Consider the following 12,021-nt stretch of genomic DNA (forward strand, 5'->3'; position numbering starts at 1 on the left):
ATATATATTTACACACACAAACACATATATACGGTACATATATACATAGACAGAATATTACAGCTGAAGCTTAAAGCTCCATACATGCTTGACCAGGTGGAGAGAAACATTTTTAGGGATTTAGTCCATTTTGCCAAAATTTTATTAATTTAGATCCCAGCCAGAACAGGGAAAAAGCAAGGTCCCACCAATGAGGTATGCGTTTTAAAGAGGGACTGTAACAGTTGATCTGTAGAGTTTTTGAATGTTGGAATGCCCTTAACTGATCTAGTAGTGTCCCTGTTAAGGTGGGTCACTGGAAAATCCACACTAAGTAAAGACCACTGTTTGACAAAATCTTTTCCAAACAGAAATAAATCCAGTAAATGCTCAGACAATACCCAGGACCCACACAAGTGTTCTGCCACTTCACATATAGGAATAGCTCAAAAAGTGGTTATAACAAGGAGGTTTTTGGAGCTTAAGGAGCGATGAAAAACCCCAAACTGGAAACAACAGGCTGATCTTCTAGAAGTAGGGTAGTATGTACAGCATCAATATGAAGTGAAACAGTGTCTCTTAAATCTGGGTTGATAATAGTCTGATTTTTCCAGGATAGTCTCTTCAGGGAGAAACAGAGATGACCCAGAATCAGAGTCAGAAATAATCACTGCAATCAAGGGGCCAGCGCAGAGTAAACATCCCTGGAACACACTGCCATGGAATATGATGTGATCGAGGGGTGGTAAAGCAACTAAGCTCATGGTATAAGACAAGGTCCCAGGTACTGATAAACCTAGCCAGAAAGTAAAGGTCAAATGGCTGGAGGTGACCACAGTCACTGTACACAGGCAACAGAAATGGAACAAAGATCTGAGTTTCACATGGCTCTTTGCAAAGTGGGAGCTGCAGTGGGGACATGCTTCGTTGGTGCTAAAAGGCTAGGAAGAGAGCATGGGCCATACACATGAAACTCAACTGAGCAGATGACGTCAAAACTTATTTGCTCAGTGTTAACTCCTTGTCCAGAAAAAAACTGATGGAGAGTGGGAAATTTAACCACTTCAGCCCCGGACCATATTGCTGCTCAATGACCGGGCCCCTTTTTGCGATTCGGCACTGCGTCGCTTTAACTGACAATTGCACGGTCGTGCGGCGTAGCGCCCAAACAAAATTGGTGTCCTTTTTTTCCCACAAATAGAGCTTTCTTTTGGTGGTATTTTATCACCTCTGTGGTTTTTATTTTTTGCGCTATAAACAAAAATGGAGCGTCAATTAAAAAAAAAAAAAAAATGAATATCTTTTACTTTTTGCTGTAATAAATATCCCCAGAAATATATAAAAAATGATTTTTTTTCCTCAGTTTAGGCCAATATGTTTCTTCGACATATTTTTCGTAAAAAAATCGCAATAAGCGTTTATTGATTGGTTTGCGCAAAAGTTGTAGCGTCTACAAAATAGGGCATAGTTTTATGGCATTTTTATTAATATATTTTTTTTACTAGTAATGGCGGCGATCAGCGATTTTGTTTCCGGTACTGCGACATTATGGCGGACATTTCACACATTTTTGGGACCATTGGCATTTTTATAGCGATCAGTGCTATAAAAGGGAGGGGCAGCCCGGTCGCTTCCCTCGGTCCTCACGCTGGGCATCGTGAGGTGGGGGGGCCGCACTCTTCTCCCCATGCTGCCAACTGCCCGCCCCCTGTCACGCTGAACTGGGGGGGGGGTTCGCCCGCTCATTCGCCCGGGGGTGACACGTCAGGGATCCAGTGCTTGATCATACCGGGGGAGGGGGGCCGTCCATCTATCTGCCCACCCACGTTGCCAGAGCTCAATCTAGTTTGAGGAGGCCACCCACTTCTCCTGGTGCTCGAGCCGGGGGAGGGGGCGCACATCCACCCGCACTGCCATTGCTCCTGCTAGCGGAGGAGGCCGCCCGCTTTCTCCCGGTGGTCGCACCGGGGGAGGGGGGACATCCGTCTGTCCAATCCACCCATCCTGTTAGCCACTGCTAGGGCCAGGTCCTGCGTCGGCTAAAGCCCCCCCCCCCCCGCCCGTTCTCCCGGAGCTCAGAGTGGCAGCACGCTCGGCCGGGCGTCTGATGCTGGTGATGGTCACCTCTGGTTCCCAGGGTGCTGGCATGGCGGGGGAGACGCACCGGATGCCTTGTTCTGCCAGGCAGGGGGGGTCTGCCCTCTCATTTGTTATCCTTCCTGGGGCATGGAGTAAGGGGACACCCTGGTGGGGGGGGGGGGAAACTGTTCAGCCAGGCACTTACCAGTTCCATTGGGGCCGCCCGCTTCTCCACACAGGCATACACTGGGAGAGTGCACGCACGGTGACGTCCACGTGGTGCAGGACTCCACAGGTATGCATCGGCTGATCCCTGCTCCTTGCAGGGAGGGCCGACCGCCACTCATCCGTGCATCCACATGGGGGGGAAGGGTTTTCCCACTCTCCACGTCTCTCCGGTGCGCAGCCGGCAGGTTGAGGGGAGCTTCTGCCGGTGCGCCCCCCTGGCGTCAAGGGGGGGGCACCTTTTCCTCCCAGGCTTACGCTGCCAGGGCTCCTTCTAGCATGGAGGAGGCCGCCCGGTGCTTGGGGGGGGGCGCACATCCACTTTCTCCCCCTATGCTATCGCCGGCGTCTCTCAGCTGTTCATCCTTCCTGGGGCATGGAGTAAGGGGACACCTCTGGTCCAGGTTCATCCTGTCACCAGGTTCCCAAGGAATTCCAGGGAGCACATGTTTGGGCCAGATGTGCCCTGGCATGGCCCGGGGGGGGGGGGGGGGCAGAGTCTTGCATGATAGTCAGGCTCATTGGGGGGTCACGGTTAAGGGGAGGGGGCCGGTTGGGGGGTGTCTTTGCATGTTCTTGCCTCACGTTGTTCATGGCATAGCATTTCTGTCAGTATGTTTCTGTCATAGCGGTTCTGTCAGTAGTATGTTTCTGTAATAGCGTTTCTGTCAGTAGTATGTTTCTGTCATAGCGGTTCTGTCAGTAGTATGTTTCTGTCATAGCGTTCCTGTCAGTGGTATGTTTCTGTCATAGCGGTTCTGTCAGTGGCATGCTTCTGTCAGTAGTATGTTTCTGTCATAGCGGTTCTGTCAGTGGCATGTTTCTGTCAGTGGTATGTTTCTGTCAGTGGTATGTTTCTGTCATAGCGGTTCTGTCAGTAGTAGCGGTTCTGTCAGTGGTATGTTTCCGTCATAGCGGTTCTGTCAGTAGTATGCTTCTGTCATAGTGGTTCTGTCAGTGGTATGTTTCTGTCAGAGCGGTTCTGTCAGCAGCGTGTCTTTTGTCGTAACGGTCATGCCAGTATCACGTCTCTGTCATAGCGTCACGTCTCTGTCATAGCGTAACGTCTCTGTCATAGCGTCACGTCTCTGTCATAGCGTCACGTCTCTGTCATAGCGTCACGTCTCTGTCATAGCGTCACGTTTCTGTTGTAGCGCGTTTTTGCTATCACTGCTCAGTCTTGGCGTGTTTCTATCATGGCATGTTTCTGTCATGGCGTGTTTCTGTCATGGCGTGTTTCTGTCATGGCGTGTTTCTGTCAGTACGTCGGTGTCACGCAGGTTCAGCTCATACCGGTAGCCGGTTCATCTTCGGTCGTTTCCATGTCTCATCATATTTCATAGGTTTTGCTTCCTGGTCCAGTTGGCTCGGGATCTGTCATGTCTACAGATCCATTTGTGCTGAGGTCATCATTTTCAAGATGTTTGTTGACCTCAATCTTCTCGCCTGTCACGTCACGTCTTACTATGCATTGCGTTTCATTTCACCTGCAGGATTACCCACCACGGTCTGTGGGTACACGGGTCCTCAGTGTTTCGGTTGCGCAGCAGGTCACTTGCGCTCACTCGTTATTCACCGGGGGGAGGGGTCGTCCGGTTCATTCACATGCTGGGGTCTCCCCGTCACTGCATGTCTTCATACTTGGGTAGGCACAGTGGGGATTGTGTTTTCTGTCGTAGTGTGTTCTACTCCAGCATGTTTCGGTCGTAGCTGTTGGTGCTATACTGTCACGGCGCACACGTATAGCCTTGTAGCTTCTTTTGTTTTCTTTGTCTCGTCATACCTTTCCTTTAGGTTCTGGCATTCCAGGTATAGTCAGCCAGGGTGCGCATCTCAGGATCTGTCATGTCTACAGATCCATACGGGCTGAGGTTTTCGTTTTTTAATGATTGTTGACCACAATCATCTCGCCTGTATACCATATGTCATACGTGCACGTTCATCCTTACGCCTATATCTACCCACCACGGTCTGTGGGTACATCGGCCCTGAGTGTTTTGTTTTTAATTACCTGTCTCTGCGCGGCAGGTTACTCGGGCTCACGTACTTCATACAAGAAAACAAAAGATACAGCGCACAGTGGTTTTGTAGATATCACTTTATAGTCTGTGAATGTTGAAACACGAAAAACTGAACATGAACTGAAAAAATAGCAGCAATAATAGCAAAGTTAAAAATGATTAAAATCTGATGGCAGTCCACAGTGCATACACAGAAGTGGTATAGAGATGGTAAAGTTGAAACCAAAAAGATCACTATGGGGAGATGGCAGAAATTGCTTCCAAACAGTGGGCACACTATAGTGTGGGGAGATGGTACAGTACCTCAGTAGCGACTCTCATACCTCCATGCAGGGAGATGGTACAGGCAGTGGAGGGATGTTGTCCACACCAGGAGCAGTCGGTGAAATGGCTCTGATGCAGGGAGGCGTTTTTTCCAAGTCACCCGGATGCTGGAGCGAGGCCCACAGAAGCGGGGCCCTCCTCACAGCTGCGGCGTAGAGCAGCGGGGGGAGCCTGGATCAAACGCAGCCACACCGAGCCAATGAAGCCGCCGCGTCGATCAGAGCATGGAGGGGCGGGATCTTCACTGTATCGCAGAGGAGGAAGAAGGAAGCAGTGTCCGGACGCCGTCCCTCAAAGGTCATGTGATACCTGCGGCCAATCAGGAGAGCAGAGCCCAGGCAATGGGGAGGCATATACTAGCGTCACTGTAGTCACGTCACGTACTTCATACACCTACCACATACACTTGGGTGGGATCTGTCGTCAGGTTCATTCACGCGCTGAGGTCTGGTCATTTCTGCTCACGTCTTTGGCCCAGGCAGGTACAGAGGGGGGGTGTCTCATCTTTGGTTGTCTGTTGTCTTTTCTTCCTGTTTCCTAGGGTTGGGCGTGCCGCACGTTTTGGGGGCAACACATTCTGGTACATCCCGGCTACTCCACGTGGGGGTTCAGAGCATGATAGTACTCCGTCGCTCAGGGGTTGGTCCATACTTGACTCAGCAGAGCGGTAAGTCAACTAGGGGTTTCCTTTTCCAGTCACAGCAGTTTGTGCCCATTTCCATCCCAGCTACTCCACATATCAGCATGGAGCATGTTCTGGCCTTTCCTGCAAGGATAATTTATCAGGGTTCTTGGCCATGGAGTTGTGGTTCTTTTATTCATAGGTTGCCGGATCGTCGGAGCAGGTGTGTCAGTCCAGGCTTCTTTGTCCAATTCCCAGCCTGTTCCTAGGGGGGGTCACAGACACTCGGGTAGGTTGTGTCATGCCATGTCTGGTTCGGTCTGTGTATCGTTGCATATCGCGACAGCGGGTTGGCCTCATCCGTCAACATCAGCAACTCATCTTTCAGGTATCCGACTCTCATACCCCTTCCCTCCTGTCAGTTTGTCCATTTTTTGGCATCTCTCCCTCTCACATCCCCTTACCAGGTATGGACAGGTATGGACAGTTAGGCCAGGGGTTGTAGGTGTTTGACAAGGACTGGTCTTGCGTCCTATTGGATGGTGTTTAAACCTTTGCATTATTTCACAGGGATCCTCAGGTCAGCCCTTGTTCCATTCCCCCGCGTATCCTCTTGCCACTAGCAGTTGTTCCCAGGTCTGCCTGCTGGAGGAAGGCTTAGTCTATCAGTCACGGGACAGTCGTTTGGTTTCTGGGCAGTTTCGCAAGTGACAACGGATGGGGGTTCCTGCTAATCATCGGTTTTTAGGACGCTGGTTACTGCTGTCATAACGGATGCTTATCGGAGCCATTCTTTGTGACTGTCCGGGGGGGACAGACAGATGGTCCATGCCCTTCTACTTTCTTATCACACCTACTTCCGGGTCTTTTTGCCCACTTATAGGCATACTGACCAGCAAGGCTAAAGGCACACCTCAGGCCTGGGTAGTTAGGGTGTCGTATTCCTTGTGAAGACTCTGACTACAAGTGTAAAGGCTGGCTGCAGGCTAGCCTGGGTTTGTAGGAGGAGTCGGAGGGCTATTTATCCCGCCTCCCCTCGCATCTCCGGCGTCGGTGGGGTTTCTGGGTACCCACCCACCCGTTCCCCCTTTTTTCATTTTATCATTTTTCATCAGTTATTTCTTCACTATCACTTTCAGGGTATGCCCACTTATAGGCATACTGACCAGCAAGGCTAAAGGCACACCTCAGGACTGGGTAGTTAGGGTGTCGTATTCCTTGGTGAAGACGCTTGACTACAAACGTATTTGTCAGAGATACTTATATGTCAGAGAGGAAAGGCCAAGGAATGTTTTAAAAAATGAATGCATCCCCTTCAGCACATTGAGCATACAAGGGGAATAAGGAAAATATAATTTACATTATTACTTCTCTCAAGAGTCCTTGAGAGTGTCTTTATAACAAAATATAACTGGTACTTACATATAATTTCATCTTGTAAATATACTTGCTTCTTCCACTGGAATCTTTCACTTCTTTACTGAAGACAAGAGACATTTCAAAAAGAAACAAATGTCTTTCACGGCCTTTCCGTATTAAGGTTTTAGGATCCCACACTTGGAAGGATTCTTGTAAAATCAACTCTCCCTGAGATTCAATGTTCTCATCAAATCCTGGAAATATAAAATAAGATTTAGAGGTTATAAATCAAAAAATCATCAGGAATGCTTAGTGACAGCTACAACAGTTTCCACATATGCACTTATGTTTGTTATTTACTATGTACAGTGGGGGAAATAATTATTTGATCCCCTGCAGATTTTGTAAGTTGGTCCACTTACAAATAAATGAAGGACCTATCATTTTTATCATTGGTGTATTTTAAATGATAGAGACAGAATATCAACCAAAAACCCAGAAAAAACACATGATACAAATGTTAAAAATGGAGTTGCAGTTCAGTGAGTAAAATAAATATTTGATCCTATACCAACCAATAATTCTGTACCAATATAGCATTAATATACTGTACTTCTTTTGCAGAAATAACAAAACCATCTATTCTATACACTCACCTCACTGTCGTCCTAGCTGAATAAAAATAATTCTCAATTACTTTTGCCTTACTTCCTGGACAGACTATAGGTCATGACACAGGAAGGAGTTGACCAGCTGACCCCATTAGCACACACCCCACATCATTTATTATGTAGTTGATGGCAGTTCTAAAGGAGATTGTACATATTGTATGGTGAGCTTTACAAAATCCAGGACATACTTCTCCTGTTTTAAATACTACATCTCTATACACATAGGCTGTTATCTGATCGCTCAGCACACACTAAATGAACAATCTATTGAAGATGAAAGTTACAGTGCTTTGCAAAAAATATTCACTGCCTTGGCTTTTTATCTATTTTGTTACCTTACAGCCTTTAGTTTAATGTTTTTTTTTAATCTGAATTATATGTGATGGATCGGAACACAATAGTCTAAGTTGGTAAGGTAACATTAGAAAAACATAGACTGTACATACACCTATTTTTCAGAAATAAAAAAACGTATAATTGGCATGTGCGTATGTATTCACCCCCTTTGTTATGAAGACCATAAAAAGCTCTGGTGCAACCAATCACCTTCATAAGTCACACAATTAGTAAAATGATGTCCACCTGTGTGCAATCTAAGTGTCACATGATCTGTCATTATATATACATACCATACCTTTGAAAGGCCCCAGAGGCTGCAACACTAAAGGAGTTGTAAAGGAAAAAAATGTTTTGCCTAAAATTAATGTCTGCAAGGTAGACAGAATAGTGTAATGATTATGTTAAATAACAAGTAAATACCTATTAAATTCCTTCATCTATATCACCTCCGGCGTTCTAGTTTCTGTTCTCTCATTCACTTCCTGGTGTGCATCGCTCGTTCATGTAAGAACTACATTTCCCAGTATGAATTGCGGCACGCCCAGTAATTCACACCTCCTTGAAGCCTCTAACACGTAGAGAGCATCCTGCCACACAGATGTAGTTCCCAGGAGGGGGTGAGCATGTTACTGACCACCGCAGTAAAGCCTCCCTTCACGGTGGTCAGTAAAATCAGACAAGCATGAAGTGAATAAAACAGAGAAGAAATAGAGCAACTTCTGAGCAAAAATGAACATTGAGGAAGTGAAAAGAGGAATGTCTGCAGGTAAAGGATGCTTATTATGAAAAAAAAAAAAAAAAATTTCCTTTACAACCCCTTCAAGCAAGAGGCACCAAACACTGCCATGAAGAAGCTCTCCAAACAAGTAAGGGACAATGTTGATGAGAAGTACAAGTCAGAGTTAGGATATCAAAAAATATCCATATCACAGCAGCCCGCTGTCTCATAGCTCTAAACTGGAAAAAACGCTCTCCCCCTACCCCTGAGGCTTTGCATGCCAGAATCAAGGATGTGGAGCTGATGGAGAGAATGACTGCCAGGATACGGGACAAGCTGGAAACCCACGACATTGTCTGGAAACAATGGTGCCTTCGGGAGGACCCACCATGACCAGGTAAATGAGCTGCCACGATGACTACCCCCTCTCTCTTTTTCCCTCCCTTTTTTCTCCTTTCTATTGTGAGTACCTCTGTGACTCCCTCCATGTTTTATAGTTGCCATGTGCTAGTGTATGTTACCATGATATAGCATTTTCATCCTCAGATACGTGCTAGTTACTGTTAAAGGGTCACTAAAGGAAAAAATTTTATCAGCTATATAGCTTCCTTTACCTCATTGCAGTGCAGTTTTCATTTCCTGCTTGTTCGTTTTTCCTCTGAATTCTGAGTTCTGTCTTGTCATTTCTCTCCACTTCCTGGTTGTGTAGATAAGAAAATGATCACTGAGCGAGGAGTTCTCAGTGTGGTCAGTAACGTGCTCGTTCCCTCTGCTTAGACTACAGGTCTGCGTGAGAACGCTGTGCACGTCTGTGTAGATTGAAAGGAGCTGTGAGATCGTGGGTGTGTCTAACACTCCAGCACCTCCTCACTATCTGAAAGATTCGTTTCAGGCTCTGCCCTGCCTGGATCCCGCCCCCTTTGCTAAGAGGAAAACTTCACTAAAGACACTGACTTTCCAAGCAGCTGCTGAGGGAGGACAAACGTTGCAGAAAAGCCAAAAAAAAATGGGAAATCTTTCACTCTGTTTCATCATCAGATACAATATCATTGCAATATAAAACTTATTACCAAATTTATGTTGCTGGTTTTTCTCCCTATGCAATAATGTATGTGCCTCCTAATCCCATCCCATCCCTCTCTCACCTCAATATGACCTAGATCCATCCATCCGTTCATCCCATCCCTCTCTCACCTCAATATGACCTAGATCCATCCATCCGTTCATCCCATCCCTCTCTCACCTCAATATGACCTAGATCCATCCATCCATCCGTTCATCCCATCCCTCTCTCACCTCAATATGACCTCCATCCATCCATCTGTTCATCCCATCCCTCTCTCACCTCAATATGACCTCCATCCATCCGTTCATCCGTTCATCCCATCCCTCTCTCACCTCAATATGACCTAGATCCATCCATCCATCCATTCATCCCATCCCTCTCTCACCTCAATATGACCTAGATCCATCCATCCATCCATTCATCCCATCCCTCTCTCACCTCAATATGACCTAGATCCATCCATCCATCCGTTCATCCCATCCCTCTCTCACCTCAATATGACCTAGATCCATCCATCCATCCGTTCATCCCATCCCTCTCTCACCTCAATATGACCTAGATCCATCCATCCGTTCATCCCATCCCTCTCTCACCTCAATATGACCTAGATCCATCCATCCATCCGTTCATCCCATCCCTCTCTCACCTCAATATGACCTAGATCCATCCATCCATCCGTTCATCCCATCCCTCTCTCACCTCAATATGACCTCCATCCATCCATCCGTTCATCCCATCCCTCTCTCACCTCAATATGACCTAGATCCATCCATCCATCCGTTCATCCCATCCCTCTCTCACCTCAATATGACCTCCATCCATCCGTTCATCCCATCCCTCTCTCACCTCAATATGACCTAGATCCATCCATCCATCCATTCATCCCATCCCTCTCTCACCTCAATATGACCTAGATCCATCCATCCATCCGTTCATCCCATCCCTCTCTCACCTCAATATGACCTAGATCCATCCATCCATCCGTTCATCCCATCCCTCTCTCACCTCAATATGACCTAGATCCATCCATCCGTTCATCCCATCCCTCTCTCACCTCAATATGACCTAGATCCATCCATCCATCCGTTCATCCCATCCCTCTCTCACCTCAATATGACCTAGATCCATCCATCCATCCGTTCATCCCATCCCTCTCTCACCTCAATATGACCTCCATCCATCCATCCGTTCATCCCATCCCTCTCTCACCTCAATATGACCATCCATCCATCCGTTCATCCCATCCCTCTCTCACCTCAATATGACCTACATCCATCCATCCATCCGTTCATCCCATCCCTCTCTCACCTCAATATGACCTACATCCATCCATCCATCCGTTCATCCCATCCCTCTCTCACCTCAATATGACCTACATCCATCCATCCATCCATCCGTTCATCCCATCCCTCTCTCACCTCAATATGACCTAGATCCATCCATCCGTTCATCCCATCCCTCTCTCACCTCAATATGACCTAGATCCATCCATCCATCCATTCATCCCATCCCTCTCTCACCTCAATATGACCTAGATCCATCCATCCATCCGTTCATCCCATCCCTCTCTCACCTCAATATGACCTAGATCCATCCATCCATCCGTTCATCCCATCCCTCTCTCACCTCAATATGACCTAGATCCATCCATCCATCCGTTCATCCCATCCCTCTCTCACCTCAATATGACCTAGATCCATCCATCCATTCATCCCATCCCTCTCTCACCTCAATATGACCTACATCCACATGTGCGAAAGTGATTTGATGAATGGATGGATGGATATAGGACAGTCTGATCCGTGCATCAAATCACTTTTGCACGTATCAGACTGTCCTCTATCCATCCATCCATTCATCAAATCCCTTTAGCTCTAATCTTTCTGACCTACATCCATCCATTCATCAAATCCCTTTAGCGCGTATTAAACTCTCCTCTATTTATCCATCCATTCATCAAATAACTTTGGCTGTTATGAGTTTGTTCTACATTCATCCATCCATTCATCAAATCCCTTTCACATGTAATAAACTGTCCTATATCCATCCATCCATTCATCAAATCTCTTTCGCACGCATAAGACTGTCCTATATCCATCCATTCATCAAATCCCTTTCGCTTTTATCAGTCTGACCTACATCTATCCATTCATCAAATCACTCTCTCAATTCAGTCTGACCTACGTCCATCCATCCGTTCATCAAATCTCTATCGCACGTGTGGATGTAGGTCAGACTGAGCTGTGAGAGGAATTTGATGAATGGATGGATGGATAGAGGAGACTGATACGTACGAAAGGGATTTGATGAATGGATGGATGTAGTTCAGACCAATAAGAGCAAAAGGGATTTGATGAATGGATGGATAAATAGAGGACAGTTTAATACGTGTGAAAGGGATTTGATGAATGGATGGATGGATATTAGGACAGTCTGATAACAGCGAAAGGGATTTGATGAACGGATCAGACTGTCCTATATACATCCATCCATCAAATCCCTTTCGCTCTTATCAGTCTGACCTACATCCAGAGACAGCGGACTTGATACAGGAGGTGGAGGACAGAGACAGCGGACTTGATACAGGAGGTGGAGGACAGAGACAGCGGACATGATAC

The 12,021-nt window shown here is 46.7% G+C and overlaps 1 protein-coding gene across 6 annotated transcripts in view; it reads right to left on the reverse strand.

Moving 5' to 3' along the window:
* Positions 1–12,021, reverse strand: part of TRIO (trio Rho guanine nucleotide exchange factor) — a 1,129,982-nt gene that overhangs the window by 390,802 nt on the left and 727,159 nt on the right. For all 6 annotated transcript variants that reach the window (XM_040353401.1, XM_040353397.1, XM_040353396.1 and 3 more), the window contains one exon: positions 6,673–6,863. In XM_040353401.1, the coding sequence (XP_040209335.1) occupies positions 6,673–6,863 (191 nt within the window). The remainder of the gene's footprint in view (positions 1–6,672; positions 6,864–12,021) is intronic.

This window comes from Rana temporaria, chromosome 5 (assembly GCF_905171775.1).
Source record: "Rana temporaria chromosome 5, aRanTem1.1, whole genome shotgun sequence".
In the NCBI taxonomy this organism is placed as follows: domain Eukaryota; kingdom Metazoa; phylum Chordata; class Amphibia; order Anura; family Ranidae; genus Rana; species Rana temporaria.